General features: G+C 45.5%; 1 protein-coding gene across 2 annotated transcripts in view; it reads right to left on the bottom strand.

Moving 5' to 3' along the window:
* Positions 1 to 14,422: 14,422 nt before the first annotated feature.
* The window catches only part of NSG2 (neuronal vesicle trafficking associated 2), a 78,375-nt gene continuing 70,314 nt past the window's right edge, over positions 14,423 to 22,483 (bottom strand). For both annotated transcript variants that reach the window (XM_075009519.1, XM_075009520.1), the window contains exons 5-6: positions 17,939 to 18,049; positions 14,423 to 16,386 (exon numbers count right to left, since the gene is read on the bottom strand). In XM_075009519.1, the coding sequence (XP_074865620.1) occupies positions 16,195 to 16,386; positions 17,939 to 18,049 (303 nt within the window). In that variant the 3' untranslated portion in view covers positions 14,423 to 16,194. The remainder of the gene's footprint in view (positions 16,387 to 17,938; positions 18,050 to 22,483) is intronic.

Here is a 22,483-nt window from a genome sequence, read left to right as displayed (position 1 = left end):
TGCTCATGGAGCCTGACCCCAAACTACTGGGCCCAGCTCCAGAAACTTCTGGGTGGAATGGTAAATCAGCCAAGCAACAGTGACACTCAGCTCACTCTTACCTCCCCCACAGGGTCTCTCTTAAAGGGATAGCTCCCTATTAGGCGCATGGGTTACACAAAGGAGGCCTAGCCCAGTCGGTCATTTCCAGTTACCCAGTAACTGGTGGCAACAGAGGAATCCCTCCCTGTGGGCCCCAGCCATGTGAGTTCTCACACAGCTCTGTGCTGCTCATCTCCCTGTGCAACAGCAGCTGTCCCAAGGAGCGCGTTACTCTTGACTTCATGCCACAGAGCATAAGTAGAAAAAGAGCAGCTCTTCAGGCTGCTCTTACTTATGCTTCTTGTCTCAGTCCCTGAGGATAATAGGGATATAATGGCCATGGAGCTCTCCAGGGAGCTGGGAGCACTCACCTATGAGCCACTGCAACCAGACTCAGCCAAAGAATTTGTGGGACCCAAGGCAGCATGCTGACAGCAGGGCCCAGCCAATGGGAGCGCAGGACCAAGGCAACTGCCTTGCTCACCTTGCCCTAAGGTCTGGCCTGAGTGCAACAATTCTGCCCTGAGAGAGCTTCTTGGAGATGGGTCTGGGGTGTCTGTGCACTGGTGATGCAGTTCACTGCTGCCCTAATGCAGGGCAGATCCAGCCCTATCCAAGTGTCATTTAGGAACCCAAATGTAGACTTGGGCACCCTGATTTAAGTTCTCACTCCTGAGACGTGGCACCCCAGAGCAGTGAAAGTGGAACAAAAATAGCTCCCTAAATTATGACCATCAGCCGGACAGGCGTGCACACAACAGATCGGGCCTGCCTGGCTGCTAAAAAGGAATGTCTTTGCATTGTGTAACTATTACATTCATATATCTCTTCCTGACTTGGGACTGCTACATGCCTGCACACACTCCCAGAATCAATTCCCCCTTAACCACCCAGGGTTTGCCGACAGCTGCAGCATATCCGGCTTTGTAGCAGTAAAGGTTTGTGTGTCATTGTTTCTAAGCAGGCTCAATAAATAGACCATTTGTTCTGTGGAACTGGACGTCTCCCACAGACTAGTGCTGCTTGTTTTCCAATTGCTTTCTCCTTACTTCCTCTTCCCCAGCTAGCCAAATTCACTCTCTTTGCCTCAAGGCAGCTTTAAGGTGCTATCTCTGCACTCAATTCATTGTCTGCAGCAGAATGTAGCCAGATTTAAATGCTCAGGATAGAGGTTGTCTCTCCTATTACCCAAACAGTCTTCCATAGGGCTGGCAGGGTTTTTTACAGAGGTTTCTCTAATGGCCCAGATGTTTAAAGAGCTGGGGAGAAATGTGAGTTACTGTATTCGGCAATATAGGACGCCAAAGTCTTAGCACGTAGCATTGTCCTTGTCCAAATTCTTAGCCTTAGCAATCGGAGTGAGGGTGGGTGGGGCACGTGGCAGCAGAGGAGGCCGTTCTGAGGGGCAATCTTTACTAGGGCTAGAAAACAAAGGGTAATACTACCCAAGGATCAGAGGTTGAGTGGGTAGTTACTGAACATGCAGACTAATTAATCCCCTATAAGGTGTCCAATAAACAACGCTGCCATTGTCCTTAAGGGTGCTGCTTCAAGTCCCTCTCTCTTGCAGGGGGGCAACATTTAAGTCTTTGTCAGGAGTTTGGATCTGCCTCTGGAGTCGTGGGTCTTCTACTGTCTGTCTGCCTCCCATCTGCCTTGGGGAGCTACATTCTCCATGCTACAGCTTGTGCTCCTTCTTCAAACCAGACGCTCCCGCCCTGCCAGACTTGCCAAGTACAGGTATGTAGCTCACAGGTTGCTGCCAGCATCCTGCTGCTTACATGCCTCACCTGCTGTCATGCTCCATCCCACCCATGAAAGGCCTATAGAACTGAACAGGAAACAAAACACGTAGTTTTTATGAAAGTTGCAATACAAATTTATTCAAATAATTTTAAAAAAATCAATTTTCTCTATACATGTTTGAGCCAGTCCCTCAGAGAACTCAGGGCACTCACCTGGCTGATCCTAACAAACTCTGTGTGAGGAGACAGTTTTTTATTACACTCTATACGATGGCCAAAAACACCCATATAGAAGGGTGGGTTTTTTTTTCTTTTTAACTTCTATTTTATAGTACTTTCCTATACAAATATGTGCCACGTTGTTCCCACTGCCAGTCAGGAGATAACCTGCTCTCTGTCCCTCTTGAAATGAGCTGTGCCCCAGTTAGTTCATTCTACCTTATGGTGCCATCCAGTTATGTGCTACCCAGGCTCATGACACTACATTTTTGGTGTCTTATTCTCATAAAACTTTATGTACTTATGAACCCTCCTTATGCATCTTGAAGCATAGATGAGAATTAGGGTGACTGTATCTCCCCCCCACCCAAATATGGGACAAGGGGAATGATGCCATCCTGGCCAAAAGGGGACAGATGGTCACCGTAACCTGGGAGTCAGGCGGTGGCTGCCCTGTCGGGGCTGCCATCCTGCTAAGTGGAGGTCCCAGTTTCCACCAGCTGGGGAACCACCATGCTGCCACTCTGGCTCTTGGCTCCCCCCAGCTGAGGGAAGCTGGGGAGCAGCCGTGCCGCTGCACAGATCTAGCTCCAGCTTCCCCAGCTGAGGAAAGCTGGAGGGCAGCTGCATCATGGTGGGGAAGCCGGGGGAAACTGGGGAGCAGCCACGCTGCTGTGTAGGTTCAGCTCCTGGCTCCCCCAGCCAGGGGAAGCTGGAGGCGGGTACGGCAGCTGAGGCTGCTGCTGGCTCCCGTCTCCTACAGCCAGGGGGAAGCTGGGGGGGGCAGCCATGCCGAAGCACGGGAGCTGAGGGAAGTTGGGCAGGGGCAGCTGCACCACCACACGGTCCGGCTCCCGACTCCACCAGCCAGGGTAAGTGGGCGGTAGCCACCTGAAAATATGGGGCAGTTAGCCCCTTTGACAACATAAATCAGAATGCCACCCTGGCATCCCAAATACAGGACTCTCCAGCCGAAACCAGGATGGATAGTCACCCTAATGCGAACAGATAGCTTGATCCCTCACATAGGGAAACTGAGGCAGAGAAAATAATAGTAATATGGGGACTGTGTCAAAGCCAGGATTAGAATTCAGGAGTTCCTGGATGGGTTCCTCGAGTCAAGCCACCACATGAAGCCTCTCTCCTGAGCCATGTTTGTTTTTTTTAAAACTGTCATGAATGAAAGCCTGTAAAGGGCTTAACCAGAGAGAGAGAATGTGTCCTATGTTACAAGCGGCCAGATGAGCCAATAGGAGAAGAGAGGGATTCTTTGAACTGAAGCAGGTGCCTGCTGAGATTGGTCTTTTGTTCTGTGATTGGAGCAGAAAGAGACAGAAAAGATGCTTGATCCTAAGCAGGCTTAATGAATCCAGTAACTAGCCTGGCCACAACAAAATCTGGGTGCATAGATATGGAAGTAGAAAGGAAATTTAATTAGACACGATGAGGTTATCTTTTATTTTGGGTTTGGTGTGCGATTTCTCAGGCTGGTTCATGATTCACCCCTGTACTCAGTAACTTCTAAACTGAATCCCACAGCTACCACCATGCCAGGCCTGATCCCCACTCTGCAGAAGGAAGCCCACAAAACCCTTAAAAGTACCTTGCCTCTATAGGCTTCTGCTTTAAAAAAAAGCCTCCCGGGGTCTGGCAATCTGTGACCTTGGAGTGTCAGAGTGGGGATCAGCACAAGCAAAGGCACACAACAGAATTCTTATTTGCCAGCAGGAAAAAGAAGAAAAAAAGCCCTGTAGCTGTATTTAGACACACCCTCAATATTGTCATGGGGGGAGGGCGGGGGATACGTCTTGCCGTTAATTACTGTAGTGCTGAGTGATGTTCCAGAGTTGAAGCTTGACTGCAACTCCAAATTGTATGTGCTGTATAGTCTTGCTGGTGGAAACACGTCAGACAGTAGCATGCCAGAATAAATCCCAACAACTCAGAGCCAATTCGCAGGCAACTCCATCTCCCCTGGCTCCTTTTATTTATTTACTTTAATAAACAAATTGTTACAGATAATTAAGCTCTGTATATTTCAATCAGGTGGAAGATCATGGGGGAAAGGAGTGGGCGTGAGCACTAAGATAAAGTGTTTCTACCTTCCAAACTCATGTGTCAGCTCAGTTATTGTAAAGGCCCGATTCTGATCTTACTTACGTTGGGGTTATGCTACATTGACTTCAATGGCGCTTACTTCTGCCTTACCTGCCGTGAGTTAGCAGGCAAGTTGAAGGTGTTTTAAGGCAGAAGGAGAAGGCATTTCCCCACCACGCAATGGCCTAAAGCAAATAACTCCTCTGCCCTGTTTGCTGGGATAAATTCTGCCCCCGGCGCCCTGGTAAGGCAGTCCCCAGACTGAGCGAAACAAGTATAATTCCCCTGTATGCAGAGAGACAAGGGGATGGATTTTGGAAGGATGCTCTGTCAATCAGCACTGCTTGCTCACATCACTCCAGCATATTGCATTATTGCTCCAGCCACTACCTGAAGCACAGCAGGGAGATGCAGACACCAATCCCTTCCATGATGGTCTGGTTCAATCCAGGATTTCGGAAGACCCTATATGGAAACATTAAGCAGCCCATGCTGTCAGTCTGGGATTTAGACAACCACAGGCTCCGTCTGTGACCAGCAGGCTTGGTGAAGGAAACGCCTTATTATTTATTTCAGCCAAGTCCTGTGTTTATCACAAGAGATGCTGCAAATCCAGAGGCTGCACGGTGAAAGGGAGCAAATTGAGGAGCAGGAGTCTTCCTGCCAGTCCCTCAGAGAACTCAGGGCACTCACCTGGCTGATCTCCACTATTCAGCCTTTTCTAAATAAGCTGTGTTGTTCATGGAAAATATTCTGTGCACCCAACACCTGAGGTGAGCTCCTCAACCTGACTGGTGTTTTTACACAGGCAAAAATGCTGGAGATGTAGTAAGGGGCCCTAAGAGCTGTGGTTCCAGATACGGGGGGATTTCCCTTCATATGCACTCCAAGGAAAACCAAATGACTTTTGTCCAAGGACCCGCCCATCCAACCTCTGGTATGGGCACTGGGTGGGCGTGTCAGGGCTGCACTGTAGCAGGAAATGCTTTGGAGATTACAGGCAGCCTCCAAAGCTGTCTAAGCTGCGCAAGGAGGCTTGGCAGCCCCTTGAACAACCCTGAAACAGACAAGAATAGAGTCTAAAAGCTGCTCTAGCTCCCTCTAAGTGTGAGTGTTCTGGGCTACACATCTTAGAGGTGCAGCTCAGCATTTCAGCCGAATAGCTCCTACACCAAACAAGGAGATAACAAAGCCAGTTCCACTCTTACCATTCTGCTGCCTCCCGGCCAGTTCCTAAGTGTATGGCAAAGAACTTCTACATCAACAAAGGGACAACTCCAGCATCATCAGCACCTGGGGAAGCTGCATTTTGAAGTACATTTGCTGCACAATGCCCAGCCTCATGTGCTGTTTCAAAACATTAACTGACAGGGCGCCTGCCCATCGTGCACCATGGCTCAGCTGGGGGCATTCCTGCCTGGGGAAGAAAATAGGAATAAAAGCAATACTTAGCAGTTTCTGTCTTTAAAGCCTTTTATGTCTACAAATAAGTGAACCCTCAGACTCCTCGCCAAGGTAGGGGGTGTTCTCAGACCTATTTTACAGCCCAGGGTGAGGGGGGTATGCAGACACACAGAGGCTCATTCATTTGCCCGAAGTCCCACACCAAATCAACTGGGAAAGGAAGCCCTATAACATGGGCTGGGTGCTGGCGTTACTTACACCAGCAGAGTAATCAGGGAGCTCTGGGGTGGAGAAAAAATACGAGAAAAGGAATAAGCCCTGGAACTCCCAACCCCACTCTGTCCATGCAAACTACATTGGCCTTCGTGTTCAAGTGCCTCTAAAGATGCCTACCGACATTCCAGGACAAAACATGTGGGGGAAATGGGTGTTTGGGTACAAAAGTAATAGGCCACTGAGTTAGATCAGGGATACACGTTTCTTGTTAAAACTGTCATAAGTTATAGAGACAGGATGCCTAGGCTAGGGCTGGAAACCACACCTGCAGAGACCTGGCTTCTGTTTCTGACCCTGCCACTGCCCTGGAGTGTGACCTTGAGCAATCACGCCCCCTTCCTAGGCCTCAGTTTCACCTCATAACAGCACCTTGTCTCTCTAAACTGTCACCTCTTTGGGACCAGAACCTTTCTTACTATGTGTTTGTCCAGCACCTAGCACAGTGGGAGCCACCCTAATCTCAGCAGGGGCCTCTAGCTATTATTTTTACTTATGGTACTACCATGTATGGGGCCCTAAGGCATGAAACATTATAATGGCTGCTGCTTTAAAATCAATACTATAAAACTCTCACTAGTAACAGGAAATCCACTTGGGAGACTTAGCCATAGCAATCGGCAAATGGCCCAATATCCTTTAATATAAAAATGTTGGGGAGTGTTTCCTTCAAATGTATCCCAGTTTTGAGAGAGCATGATCCATAAGATGAGTCGAATGCCCTTTCACACTTTATCCAAGCAAAGGAAACCACTCTCAATTTTTTTTCAGTCTGTCTACCTGATGGAACTCCAGGGCTTCCCAATCCATCTGCATTCTTAACAGGGTTCAATAAACTTCTTACAGATGCAGACCTTAATATCTGCTAATATCAGTTGTTGCAAGGATCTGGATGCTTTATTGCTCTCTCTCCCCTTTACCTCCTTCCCCTTTTCTGTCTGTCAAATTATTAATAGGGCTCCAGATGAAAGTCAACAATCTTCTCCTTGCAACACAAATCATCCAAAATGTTACTGGAAACAGAAAAGGCAAAGATCTATCCCTCTTAATGTTACAGACCATTGGGCCACAAAGATTGAATTTGGCAAGGAGAAGTCCTCCAAATCGTAGAGCATGAAAAACAGCATATCATAATTTCCCCTTTGTTTAGTTAGGCTGAAGAGGAGCAAGGGACATCTCTTCTTAAAGGTTAGACCACACATTTGTAAACATACCCTTTGCTAACCCACTGGGGAGGGGCGTTAAATTAGCTTTGCAGTTTTTGAAGAATAAAAATTAATTGTATACTTTATGCATTTATTGGCTAAGCTCTGTTATAGTATTTCTACAGAGCTACTTTAGCAATTCACTGGGAGATTTGCGTTCTAGTCCTAGCTCTACTACTTGCTGTGCACCAGACTGCAAGACTCTTACTCATAAGCTACATTTACACTAGAGAGTTTTGTCGACAAAACTCATATAATGTCCACACTAAAAATGTGTTCTGTTGACGGACCGCAGCACTTTTGTCAACAGCCTTCTGCCTCACCCCCATGAGCCACAACTCCTTTCTCAACAGAATCTGTCAACCAAAAGCCACGTGGATGTTCTGGGCGGCTTCTGGCGACAGACAGGGCTTCTGGGTCACAAGGCAGCCCTGCCTGCTGTGCTTCCAGTTGGCCATTCTGTGGCAAGAGTGGCCAGGGAGTCCAGCCATGCTCTGTCAACAGAGCAGATTGCATTTTCGATCCATTTTGCTGGCTGGCTGCAATCTGTCAACAGCAGTTTTGTCAGAAGGTATCTTTCAACAGTAGCTTCTGTCAAAAGCTTGCTGTAGTGTAGACATACCAGAGTGATAAGCCCTTTGCTTTACAACTACATTGGTTGACTTCCAAGGTGCTACTTCTTGTATTCGTTATTTTGAGTGTAAATCTTTTGGGGCCAGAGACCATCTTTTTCTGTGTTTGCACCGCACCTGGCGCAATGAGGTCCCAGTTGATGACTGGCACTCAGGAGCTACTGCAATTTAAAGCATAAATAAGAATGTCTGCGTGAAAAAGGGACTCAAATCTGGTCTCAGTTTACTCATCTGTTAAGTAGACTAATCTCTGTAAGACCCTCAGATGAAAGGCACTGTATTGGGTACAAACCCTTACTATCATCACTGTGCCAGAGCTTCAGCTGGCCAAAGCTCCACTGAGGCCTGACAATTTAGGCTGTGCCCTTCTATTGGTATAGGCTTAAACAATGGCGTATGAAACGCATAAATAAATAAACCAGTGCCATCATACGTGTCATGTATTGGCATATCCTAACTCGCCAGTGATTGACAGCTAATTTAAAATGACAGCAAACTGTCTTCTAAAGGATTTGCTTGATGATTTTTGTCTGCAAAAAAATAAAACACTTTCCAAGATGCCTATGATCCTGAGGTAAAAATCAGGTAACCAATGCAGACTGGTGGCCCGAGATAGAAATGTGGGGGAAGGGAAGAATGCTCATGCTCCGCCCACAAGCCAACTTCCATCCACTTGAGGTGTCAAACTGAAATGCCACGCGTAGCAGAGGGGGTGAATATGTGATCATGCCTTTTCCACTGGGCTACTCAGACATGGTTCTCTCTTGGTATGGTCCATATACGCCCTTAGGCAGAGCTGAGTTAAAGCACACACAGAACAGAGCCCTGGTTTTCCGAGTGATTTGTGGATGTAACCTCAGTTTCATTTAAAATAATGAGAGAATTTCCACCTCATGGCTGCCAAGAAGAGCTAAAAACTAGACCCAAGTTTGCAGCAATGTCTGCCTGCGTCTGCAGGCAGCCTTCAGAAGAAGCAGCAATTATAGCTAGGGAAGAAGCCATTTGGCTCCATCCACCACCAGACCCAACCTGACCCCAGATGCTCTAAGGGATGTAAAATCCTCTATAGCTAGTTAAGTGGTTAAGCATTAAGTTTAGCCAGTTAACTGATTAAATGAGAGAGGTGCCTGGGGAGGCTGCTCCAGCCCAGCTGGGCTCTAGTGGTCCCCTCTGCTATGCATGGGAGCTGCTCCAGATGGGCTGCAATGTCTCACCCATCACATGGTTTCACTGATGATCAAAGGATAGGGAGACTGTATCGCCCTTCCTGAATATGGGATGGGGGGTCAGCAGCTCCCCAGCTGCCTTGGGGCACTGGGAGCAGGGTGGCATCTGTGCTGTGCAATCCCAGCTTCCCTGCGCTTCAGGGAGGTGGGAGGGTGATGACAACCAAGCTGGTGGTCCTCCCACCTCCCCCGAGGCGCAGTGAGCAGGGAACTGGGCAGCCGCTGCACTGGGGCACTCCTAGCTTCTCTGAGCCACAGGGAGCTGGCAGTCAGGTGTCTTCGGCTCCTCCAAGGCACAGGGAGCTGGGAGCTGTCCAGCTCCCCGCTCCCGTGGGCGGTGGAGAGCTGGGCAGCAGCAGTGTGGGTGCACTCCCAGCTTCCCCAAATAGAGGGCAATTAGCCCCTTTATAGAAATAAATCAGGATGCCTTCCTGGCGCCTGAACTTCAGGGCTGTCCTGGCAGAAACAGGTTGGATGGGCACCCTATCAAAGGATGTGAGAAATGGGAGGGAGCATCACAGATCTGCATGGCCCCCTGTGGCCAACGGATACTCCAGCACAATGGGAGTAGCCCCTCATCTGCGGTGGCCCCAGGCAGCTGAGTTGACCTCACTGAAATGGCTGGAGCCGTTCCAATCTTGGCCTTATTATTTCCGGAACTTTGCGGATAGCTCTGCATTGGTTGCAGTTGCTTTGCTTTTCCAAGGTTTTCTTCGGTGCCATGCCTGCTGCTAGAGACTTACCTTTCCTTTTAAATGAAAGCTCAGGTTCTGGAGAACAAGATGGCCACCACAAATACAGTGCTGGGTCTCTGCCCTGATGTGATCTGACCTAAATCAAAGAGCTGGGAGCGGTAACCTTGAATGGGAACTAATTGGGTCAATGTACTTGTAAACTGTAAAAATAGCCTCTTTTTCCCAATGGATTCACGATCTGGTACGTATGACAAACTGGTCCATTAACCCTGCCAAATGCCATATTTACATTTCCAAAAGAGAAGCTGTTTCCAATACATTTCCATGGGGTGTTTTTGACCCTTTGCATTTATTGCTAATTGTCTTATGTTTAGATAATTGCCTTTCATCCCAAAGGACCCCAAAGTGCTTTCACAATGTACCATACAGACTATACACAGACCTCATTTTTCCTACCATTGAAATGCAGCCACTGCTGGGGTGAAGCTTGGCAGCCATTTCGAAGTGCACTGCAGGATTGTACAATACTTTAAAGAAGGACATAAAGTATAATATTTCCATTTGCAACCGCAAGGAAGCTGAAATTCTCTACATTGGTAGTCAGTCATGATAAAACCCCTACATCTGGGAAAAGTGCCCTGAAATCATTATGCCAAAAGACATCACAGCCCTCATAAAGCATTCTGGAGCAGTAGCTGAATACTCACTCAGAAGATTGCCACTGGCTGCATAACCAGCACCAGCTCCTGCAGGAGTAAAACAGTCTTCGGCAGTCTCCCGACAGAGCACTTACCAGTCTCTGATGGGGTCTGGCAGGTGTAGCACAAGCTGGAATGACTGATTGCTACAGCACAATGTCTGCAGGAGCAGACAGCATTCATCTTCATTATTATAATTCATTTATATTGTGTTAGCAGCTAGGAGCCCTTGTCAGGGACAGGACCCCTACTGTGCTATGTGATGCACAAATGCAGAACAGAGGTTCCTGCTTTTAACTGCTCGTTGTCTTGCAGAACCACTGCCTCCACCTCTTCACATAAGGCTGTCTTGGAGAACAGGGACAGCATATTTTTACAGTGAGACATATGTAAAATGAACGCTTCCTGTATAACAGATTTTCCTCGACAGTGAAGCTTACTCTAGCTTCACAATTGTCTAAAGAATGAATGTGGCTCTTTGTTCCCTTAAAGTGTAGGGCGGTACCTGGCAGCGTGTAAGAGAATTTACTTTCAGTGACTTTTCACAACCAAGGCAAGGCAGATTATGCGTGGACACCAGTCCTTCCACAGCAAACATACTGACACCTTCATTCATAAGATTTCCTAGGAGAAGCTTCATCACTAGAATAACTTAAAATTTGATGAGTAAAATACTGTAAACATTCTCAGAATCGCCATCTAAATATCCAGGGTTTTCACTGTAGTGAACAACATGGCCATGCGCATCTTTACAATGTCAGTAGAAATAGATTCTTGTGCTCTAGAACTACAGGTCCCAGCCATGTGCAGTAATGAAGAACTTCTGTTAGCGGAACGGCTCCTATGACACTCCCTGCACACGGCTGGGCAGGTCTCATTGCAGCAGTAGAAGGCAGTGGTGCAAATCCACACTAGCCACTTCATTACAAGGTACAGAGGTCCCTTGGAATGCAATCAGCTCTAGAGGAGCAACAGGTACTGCTGGACTAAATGACTACTGTAATAGCTGAGCCTTTTCTATCACCTTTGATTTTGCCATTAATATCTACTACAGAACAAAAGCCTCTTCAGCACTAACCCTGTTGTGGAGTCTGGCCAGTAAGTGGGTCTTAGGAACTTAATGCTATTAATTGAGTTCACTTCCTTCTTGTACTTGAACCTGCCAAGGATTATTATCCCTGAGGGTGTCTCACAGATTTCCCATCAGTGACTGTCCTGAGTAGAGTGATGGCAGAAGGCTCATTTTACCTTAACCTGTCTGCAGATGCCTTGTCAGAAGACCGGATGGGGGCGGGAAATTAAAGAGTTCTTTGAAGGACACTTGCCCATCGCAGCAGGTGAGGTGAATACAAAAGAGGGCTGTATTCATGAAATCTAGCTGAATGACACAGAATTCAGCCCCACTGACAGCGTAAAGCATTTAAAAATTACTCAGACCAAAAGACAGAGGCTTTTTTCCTTTGTCATTTTGTCTGTCCATTTTACAAGAACAAAAATCTAGTATAAAAGCAATCTAATACAGTTTGACAAGAATACTTTGGGATGTTTCAAGAACACTAATCCTGTGAAGTGTGACTATAGAAATTTCAGCATAAGCCTCTTAAACTTATCAGTTGGAATACTATTACAAACTAGAAAAAGCTTGCAGGGGTAGACGTGCAAAACAAAACACATAAGCATGGTAAGGGTCTAGGGGAGATTTTCCTTTTTCAGGGTACATTGTTTTTTCCTCTGCCTTTTCTGGTCTCCACACAAGATACTGCAAACACCTTTTGCCATCAAATGACGAATTCGTCTCTAAGTTCCTTCCAGAATTCAATCAGCCAACAGCTTTTCCCAGTACTGCTGATGCATCCACTTTCTTGTTTCTTCAGGAGTCAGTTGGAGCCCAGCTAGCCAAAATCTAGACACTTCACAGGAAACTTGGATCATGTTAAAACTGAGCCTACTTCCTGCTGGTGAACCTGTGATCACTGGGGTCAACAAAATGAAAGAAGGTCCATACAGAAGAAGCTTTTTGTTTGACGATTGACTCTCTCCTGCAATAGTAGCCAGTGAGATGCCTGGGGACGTGGAGCAGAGAGGGTCCAGAAATGAGGATGAGGACTTTGTATAGAAACCAAGACAAAGCAAAGTAACAGTTCAATGGAGACAGCAGCAGGAAGTGGAGTATACTGAAAAACTGACTTAGCCAGAAGGCAATTAGTCCAGTTTATAAATAAGAATTCTTGGAGCTCTACTCAGGCAGAATCAGACTGCTGATAATATGCTGCAAGTAGAATAACTGTGTGTATGCGCGACTACAACAGTGGAGGTTATCGTAATGAATGAAAGTAGCAACAATCCTTTCGCAGGAGACTCACCTCAGAACAAAGCACCCTTTTACAGAGGTTCCGGGTGCAAGCAGTGTGGTGCTGAACCAAAGAGAGCCATGGACCGCGGCTGAGTAAGATACTTTAACCAACCACTGAAAATAAAGGAGTGGAAGCTGTTTGAAATGTTGTTAAAACACTAGAGGATAGATGCTGCAATACCAATCAAGTCTCTTCCAATTACTGTGACTAAAATAAGTTGCTAGTGTTGGAATTTATATTGCAGTTTGAGCATATACCATGGTAACCGTGCCAATAACAATGAAGAGAATGATTAATTTTTAGCTGAAGCTGTCTTTTACTGCCCCCAGTGTCTCCCTTGAGCCCTTTTTTTGTTCTGTTCTGTATATACTTTTGGTACTTCCTTTATTAAATAGAAACTTTTAAATCACACTGACTCAGTTATCCAATTATACCTTCCACCCTATAATACAAATAATTTGATTCCTAGGATTTTGATCCAAGTAAACAGAGAACTATGCTATTACCATGGCAGAGGCAATAGAAATACCAGTCAAATTACAAAGTGACTCAGTTTGGAAGAGAGTATTATATCCTTTCTAATGCATTTCACAGGTTCCAAGTGTTGACCTGTAACACCAGAGTGATCCCTCTTCTACAGTGACTCAATTTCACAACCCTGAGCTTTTCAATAAGGGAAGTCATCCAGTTTTATCTGACCATTATAAAGCGTTCCAGGAGCTTGCAGAAATGAGCTGGATGAATTTAAGGAAACTTTGTTAGAAACAAAGCTGCAAAGTTTGGATATAGATCCAGAGCTTAAGGGTGGCCAGATCCAGGTTCTTGGAACAGCCCATCTCCAGTTTTAGTAAATGCCCATGCCATTGCATGTGCCATTCTTTTGTAACATTTCTAATGGTTATAGCGCCAAATCCAACAGTACGTACATAGACCACCCTCCCACTGGTGTCCATGGAAGGGTGTCAGAATACACCGCTGACAAAGTTTCCTTGAATGATTCTACCAGTCTGAAAAATGTTCTGTGTACTTGAAGTGGGGGTATTACCAGTTAAACCAGCAATATCTTTCAATCCTGTAAAAATTGTTATACCCTGTCCTCAATTCTCTCTTTTCAGTGCTTAGGGCAGAAATTAAAGAGACAGTCAGAGTTGGATGCTTGTGTGCTCTCCTCTAAACTTGAGGCAGTTGACAGCATACCTAGTCCTGGTATAAATCAGAGTAGCCAAAAGACTGCTCTCATATACACTGTGCTTCCCAGGGCCTAGCACAGAATAGCCATAGAAGTATACTCTGGCCACACCCCTTCTTTTATTCTCCATTTCTATTCCTCGCCTCCAGCCTATATGCCCTGACCTGCTCCCTACATTAGGAACTGGGATCAGGAATGGCACTGAACCCATATGCCAGTGCCATGCAGGCTGCGGTAGTCCTAGGTTACATTCTGACCTTTTATTTTGCCAGGGCAGTGGAAAAGGGGCCTCATATAATGGACTCCGATGATGCAGTGCATGCACCCATTCTAAAGACAGTAGGATTCGAGCTCTTATTTGAAGGGTATTTTTTCAACTGAAAAACAAGCAAACCAATAAAGGTATGTGAGGTTTCCCCAGACCAGCAAGTAAGTTCTGAATGACTTCTGAAGCCTCCAAATATTTCTATATGACAAGCAATGCAGAATAGACCTTGGCCACAACCACCCCCAGCACTTCCATACACACACACACTCCCACTGATCCTCTCTCTTCACAGCACAACAGGACAGAAACAAAAGAAACCCTTCAGGGCAGTTGAGACTCTCAGACACATGTAGCTTTATTGTTCCTGTCAGAAAAGTTCAAGAATTACACCAAAAATACTTCAGTCTCTGCTACCTACTGACAAAACGCACACCACAAAATTATAAATTGGTCAGTAGTTTGTTGGAGTTTTGACTTTTCTGTGGTGGGGTTTTTACATGGCAAGTGTGAAATGAATTTACAGGTGATGTATGGAGGGGGGGAAATCAGACGATGGGGTTTGGCACTACAGTTTTAGCTATACCATACAATTGTTTATCATGACTCCCGTCAGCTCAGTTCTGTCCCACTTACAGCTGGATGGTCCCATTTAGGCTCCTCAGAACTGCGTGTGCATGTAATGTAGGACAAAACTCTGCCCAGGGGGGTTGGCTCCCTGTTTCTAGCCCACAATACCCAAAAATCTGATCAGCAGGCTGGGTGAAATGCCAACCTTAACGTCCAAACCCAAACATTTGTTTTGTCCTGCTTCTGGTGCTTATTTTTCTTTAACTCAGGCTGAACGTGATCCCAAGTGTTTTTACTGCCACACTGCTGTGTTTTCCATGGCAGCTCTGGAAAAGAAAACCCCTTTTGCTTAAGTCTTACGAAACAGACATGCTTGCTCAGATTAATTTACACGCTAGATACTGGGATGTGTTTTAATAAGGTTGCACAGAGCTGAACTCAGCTTGTGGTTTGTTTTTACGGTCATAAGTTTATAGGTCAACTAATATTTTGAACTTTGATAGCACTTTTTTTTAATCATGAACTTTCCAAATACTTTACTTACCAAGAGACAAACCCTCACAATCCCCACATACATAGAGTCTATGAAATAAGGACAAAGGAAAAATGAGGCACAGAGGGGGCTTGATCCTTTCAGATGCTAACCCCTCTCCTGCGAGGTGCAAAGCATCCTAGATTTACAATGAAGTTGTTTGTTTCAGCATTCCACAAAGAAGTGCTCAGCATCTCAAAGGATCAGGTTCCATGTGACCTGCCCTACATCACACAGGTAATCTGTTATAGAACTGGGACTAGAGCCTGATCCCTAGTCCTGTGCTGAAGAGCCAATTAGTGATTTAAACACAACAGCTTCCTTCTCCAGCTCTATGTCCCTAACACTTAATCCTCAAAAACTCACTGAAGATCTCCAGTACATGCCTGTGTGTTCCAAATCCCTGGATCTTTCTGCTTTTAATCCAGGCCTCAGTGTGTACACAAATGCATGTATATTTCTCTAGTCACAACCTAATGCTGATACCGTATTTTGTGAAGCTCCTTTTGCCAGTAAAAGGGCTCTGCTTTGGCAAGTTTAACTGCCCAGTGATGTGATTTGTAAAATACTACATCCTACCCCTGCATATCAAACCAACTATTCCAATGTTCTTCCATTACACACTGCTCTCGGGTCACCGCTTTCTACCAAAGAGACAGTTTCTGTGAGATTCTCTTTACTTGACTCCATCTTCTCTGGTTGTTTTCTGAATTTGCTTTTTTTGTTTTTTAATTTATTTTTCTAACAAATATTTAAGCAATGATTTTAAAAATATTTTTACATCATAAGTTACAGCCAACATCAAACATGCCTTTGTACAAGAGCTTGACTCAGTTACAAACCAACGAGAACAACGCACGTAAAGTAATATCAATTAAGATGACTCCTGCACTTGAGTTTCATTTATTCTTGTCGTGCTGTTAGCACAGTGCCCTCTCTGAAGCAGAGCGAAACTTCATAGACATGGTGTTTCCCCACTCCCAACTCCTCCCGTCACCATTGAGTAGCTTTAATGGCCTTCTGTCTTGGCAGCCTTGGCTTCGTGGTTTACTGATCCCGAAGAAAGCCAGGGTGATACAGACCGTGAGCTGGTTTGCTTAGCCATGCTGTAGTGGCTTATGACGGTATAGAATCTGCCCCGGGAGTTGGAATCCTGTGCTGAGTAATAGGCATCCAGGGATGCTGGGATACATCTCTTATGCTGGAGAGAGAGGGGAAAGCAGGACAAGTAAGCAGCCGTCACATTACTTAACATTTATTTTAAACGCTTAAATCTTTTTCAGATGAATGACTGACTCATCTCACTGACTCATAGAGATTGGGCCACAGGCTCCAATGGTACATGTGCTACCTCCATTGATACATACCCTGGGGAATACTCAGAAACGCTGGATAGCAGGAAGCACTGAGGCCAGGTGAACAGATGTCACAATGTGCTGGAAGTGGCAGCCCTGATTAAGACTGCCTTCATTCGGTAAAACAGAACCAGAATTACCTCATGGGGTGCCTGCTGCTTTGGAGCTGCACAGGAATGCACTAAGATCAGGCAACTGCCAGCAATACTGACAGAGGACATAGCTTATCTCACAAAGTGTTGGACTGACAGCCCTGCAGACTGAAGTTCTGTATTAATCCTTAGAACTGATGCAGGCCAGGCAGAGGCAACGTAAGCTTCTTACATCTTCCCCTGCTACTGTGCCTTATCTCTGACCTGAAGGAAGACCACCCCTAGAAATGGACAGGGAGTTCAGTCTCTATACTATGGACAGTTATCCACTAAGAACTGTGCTGAAAAAAACAATTTGCTTTGAAAAGGCCACAGAAGAGCCAACAATTGGTAAGAACATTTGATCCAACCTGGTCAGATTAATAGTGGTGACCTAGAGGTGAAGGGCTTCATTTATAATTATCATGCCCTGAGCCTCCCAGTTACCCCAATGCCTCATTTCAATCTGCTTAAAGAAGGGCAAGACCAGAGCAGAACAATAAATCCAAAGTGCACGAACACTGAGAAAGTTCACATTCTGATATGTGGATCCAAATTCACGACTCATCTCCTGTCTGATTTTATGTGCATTAAGAGAACAGTTCACAGTGAATAATTTATCAATTAACTGAACTTCTTTTCCTGCTTGCGGAATATCCCCAAACAATTAGGGCCTCCATGAATTCATTCACTTTAAACCATTAGTCACTGAATTGTTTTGCAAACTTTTCTAAGAACTCTGTGGAGTAAGCAAACAGTTCTCAATCAATATCTGATATTCAAACTGTTGGTTAGTTGTGATCAATCAAAAAAAAAAAAAGTCACATGGTTTTGTTTCTGTTCCTTAACTGGATGAGGCTCAACAGCATGCTTCCCAAATACTTGCACATGCAAATTTCAGAATCAATATCTGTGGACCATTTGTGCATGCACCATTGAAATTTGTTTTGCACGAACATTTATGCCAGAAAACATAATCACTTGACTAACTGCGGCAAGCAAACCAAAAATTCAGCTGTAGTGCATTCATTCAAAATCAGAGGGATTATTTAGGGACATTTGTTTCTGTCATTGACAAAGATCTAATCCTGACATTCAGCTAATCCTGACACATTAAACAGGGGCTGATGGAAGCATATAGAAGTCCATATTTTCCAAAATACTGACCCTGTTTCAGCACATTCTTATAAATGTTCTGTTGGACTCTGATCATGATGTCAGTTAGATTCTGTCATTTCCGATAATTCATCAGGCAGGAATCTCTTACCTTATAAATAAATCCATCTGGGCAACTGTGGTCATAAGTAAAGGCTTTGTATACCACAAGAAAGACTATGCAGGCAAGGAATGCAAGAGCCAGACTTATGAGAATAGTGACCTACAAAAGAGGGATAATATTACTCTACATATGTTAAAATGGCATGTGAGTAATCTCACAATTAAACAACATTATTAACAACCACCCTAACGGACTGCAGTCTTCATTTCCCTGTATAGTACTTAACTAAGCATAGTAATTGAATGAAAGTTACATCTAATGTCCCTGAATTTTGTCCTGCTTTACTCCTGCCCAAAAACCTTTGATGCATTTTCTATATCTAATCCCTTACAAATGTCTAGATATTTGCCAGGAGATTTTGTGCTCTGAAAGATTTGATGTTCTCACACTCTGATCTTGGACATGCAATAGAAACTATCTGCATTCAGGACTGCTGGTGCCAATTAGCAGTCACACACTGAGGGAATATTCATTGTCTAACCAGCTGTAGCCAAGGTAGACTCCTGGCCCTGGAAAACTTCTGTTTTATCCATTTACCAAAAGCAAGTGAGTGGGTAACGAGAATGAAGTCTCCGTGACACATTTCACTGCTGTGTCTTGAAAGTTACATTCTGCCTGATGTTACATGGTAAAAGTCTGCTGCCTAAATTTTGATGTGGGGTGCAGGACTTTGTCTATACTACTGTGGGCCACTGACCCAAGTTACGCAAATTCAGCTACATGAGCAACATAATTGAAATCAACATAGGTCTGCGTAATGCAGCATCTCCACCATAGCAAGTCAACAGTTGCCGCCCTCCTGTGGACTCTGCTTACTCTTCTTGTAATGCTGAAGTACCAGAGTTGACAGGAGAGTGCTCAGCAGTCAATTTATCGCATCTCTACTAGACAGGATAAATCAACCCCTGCTGGATCGATCTCTGCCTGTCAATCCAGCCTGTAGTGAAGACATGCCCTGAATAGCTGCAGAATGGTGACCTACCCCTTTGTTGTAAAAACCAGACAAAGGACCAGCTAACACATCCCGTAGAGGGACGGCCACAAGAAGTGACCTCAGGAAAACTAAGGGTATGATGATGATCAGGCCACTCCTTCTCTTCTCCTGAGGTGGCTACTGGCTCCTGACGAGGTTACTGGGGATAACAAACAGCGTGATCCTCTTTCTACCCAACTCTGTTTTGCTCTGCCACTCCTGAGTGCACTACCACCCTTGAGCCCGATGTCTAGTACAGTTCTGTTTCTTCCAGACCACCCAGGTTCTTCTGAAAGGGACTCACCAGCTTCATTCAGCCTGGAAAATCTCCTCATGAGACCTTATTGGACCCTGAAATGCTCCCCGATCTTCTGAGAAGCTGATGTGAGTTTCAAGTTTGGAACAAAACCCCAAATTAGGGAAATTTCTCACGATTCCAGATTTTGCTGTGAACATCTGGCACAGAAATGGCACTAAAATCTAAAGGTCATGCTTGCCTTAGGAGATGATCAGCGGATGGAAGTAGAAAACAAAACAAGGCTTCAGTACTGCAGTCTGCCTTTGCCTTGGCAATACTATGGCAACCAGTTCTGTCAAGCCTTTTGCATTATGCCGACCAAACTGGCATTAAAAATAATCACCCCTGGGGCTCAACTGTAGCTCACTGCACTACAATGGAGAGCAGAGCTCACATTCTTGCTCTGAGGGATGACAGGAGTGAGAAGTGCAATGAAGTTAAAGCAGGAGGCAGTGCACTTATGCAGCTCTCATAACCACATCCCCCACCTGCGTGGCTGGCTGGAAAGGGTGGGAGCAGCTTCTCAAACAGGGCCTAATGCTGGTCCATGGTTGCCTGTCCTGCTGAGGGATCGTATGGCTCTCGCTGGAGAACTTGATTCTACGTTTTGTGAAGCAGATATGGGACCCTATGGTAAGGAAATTGCTGAAACAAAGAATTAAGGCAGCAACTGGTTTTGTACGGAATTCCTGCATACTACCATAGCAAAAGGAGATGCAGAGATGTATTCAGATATCCTTCTGGAATGCAAGATATACACTTTATTATTATTTGGACTGTAGGGCCCCCACTAATTTCGTACACCCCCCCATGGTATCTATGCTTAGAAGCTGTTCCCTTAACCTATTTAGAGCAGCTTGGCAGTGTTAAGACAAGAGAAAATACAGATCTATTTGCTACAGCAAAATAGAAAGTCAGGAAAGGCAGCTAGTATATGCAATAAAGCACAAGTACGTACAATTTAGGATCTACGGTAGCACCACCCCGTTCGATTTTAAAAATAGCTGAATATCAGATCACACTGTATTTTGCTTTAATTCTCCAGCAGTTCTAAGGGTCAATAGGATAGAAATCTAAACCTGGGCTCAGAGAGCTGCTGGAATTGCCTGCAGATCAAAAACACATCTTCTGGCCTACTGAAAACTCCAGAAAGATGTGCCACATGGGGGGAGGATCTATATTCAAGTGCACAGCATCTAGTTCACTACTAAAACTAACTGCTGCCACACTAAACCTGGGAATGCCACCTGCAATGACCAAGACATACAAAGCTACACTTTCAGTGAATGTTGCAAGAAAGTTGAATGGAAAGAGCACAGCTTACTTCGCAAGTCCCCTGCTGAATCTAACTCCAGAAGGTCCACTCTAGTGCAAAGGGCAGAGAAGGAAGGCAGGAGAGTGAAAGAATACTCTTTTCTGCAGCAATTAATTAGAGAGGTGTTGAATGAAATGTAGAGCGATAGCAGGGCCAGACAAGAGGGAGTCAAGCAGCTTCCCCTCCCTTGGTGTTCACACCTCCAGATCAACTGCTGGTAGTAAGCCTCACCCTTGCTGACTGAGCTAACCTTGTTATCCCCACCCTTGCTCTGGCTTATTTATACTGGGCCCTGCAGATTTCCAAGACCAGCATCTGATGAAGCGAGTCTGTGCTCACGAAAGCTCATGCTCAAAACTTTTCTGTTAGTCTATAAGGTGCCACAGGACCCTTTGTTGCTGTTACAGATCCACACTAACACGGCTACCTCTCCGATGTTTGATCTAGTGAATTCTGCAATCTCCTCTGGTATCACAATCTTACTAAATAAAAATGAAGCCACCTAGTTATGCCATCATCCCCTCCAGAGTGAGCCTTTCAAACTAACCTTCTCCTTGAGGCCTGATATGCTGGACAAGGGGCCATGTAAGCGCACGGTGCCTGCAGGAGTGAGCTTCAGATACTCATTGCTAGCCCAAGTGCGCTGCTGAGAACTGGTGTAGTGTTGAAAATTGGTCTGTGTAAGAATTTGCTACCTAGAGTGAATTGAAGACACAGCCCTTCCCCCGTCGTGAGTAACCTGGCCCCAGGGTCCCCCTCACCCTCTCCTCCCATCTCCTGCCCTGACTACCACGCATGTCCCCAGCCCTGATGTCCCCACACACCCTCTGCCCTGACCGATTGTCCACAGCCCCCTGCTCTGACTACTGCAGCCACACTCTGCCTTGAGCCCTCCACACTCCATCCCACTGCAGTTTCTTACAGGTGTGATCATATTGCAACTGCTCTACCCTGTGCCAGCAAAGGTAGGGGCAGGCATGTAACAGGATAGTACCCGTAAGCAATTTAAGTTACTTTCACCCGTGTATGGTGAACTAGATTTGCAGGTAGATTTCAAATTAAATTTGATGTTTATTTTGTGATAGCCCAGGGTATCTCAGCTTGGAGGAAACAACCACCTCACTCTTTCAATATGACTAAATGGGGGAGAGGGGTAGATCTGGGCTACATCCCAGCTAAAAGAAAGTGGGTGGAAGAGGAAGACACAGCACAGAAAAGGTTGACATAGTGGCCAACCAGAATAAGGGCCCCATTGTGCTGGGTGCTGTGCAAACACAGAGGCTGGCATCGTCTCTGTCCCCAAATTTATTACCTAAACCTATTTAATGGCCTTTTTCAATTACCTGTCAGATTCTACCGGTACAATGTAGAAGTATTATTTGGAAAGAAAAACACATCCAAATATATATGCAAAAGAGGTGCATCCTGGGAAAACCTTCAGTGCATCCCCCGCTCATTTTCCCCTCACCTCACCCCTCCCATCCAGGAAGGGCTTGGGAAACCATCAGTCTTACAACGTGGCCAAGGCAAGGCAGAAAAACAGCTCCTCATACAAGACACTGTCACCAGTTCCCATCTCATTTAATCCTGGAGATGATTAGCTCCGGCACTTCAGATGAGCATGTGTGTGTTGCTGGGGCTGTAGTGTGACGATGGTAGTGACTGAGAGCCTGTGGAAGTTGGCAAAACTTATCTGATGCTATGCTAATATGAACAGAGAGGAAGCCGTGCTAGTCTATACACTATCAAAACAAAAAGCAGTCAAGTAGCACTTTAAAGACTAGCAAAATAGTTCATTAGGTGAGCTTTGGTTTCTCCCACGAAAGCTCACCTAATAAACTATTTTGCTATGCTGATATGAGTGTTTGGAGGGCAGCCCTTGATGCTGGATAGAAGTCCTGAGAATTGAGTGTTGAACTATATGGTGCTGTTGCCCTGTCCTGTTGA

The sequence above is a fragment of the Carettochelys insculpta genome, chromosome 15 (genome assembly GCF_033958435.1).
Source record: "Carettochelys insculpta isolate YL-2023 chromosome 15, ASM3395843v1, whole genome shotgun sequence".
Classification (NCBI taxonomy): Eukaryota; Metazoa; Chordata; order Testudines; family Carettochelyidae; genus Carettochelys; species Carettochelys insculpta.
Note: the sequence above shows the minus strand (reverse complement) of the source record. Positions and strands in the feature narration are given on the sequence as shown.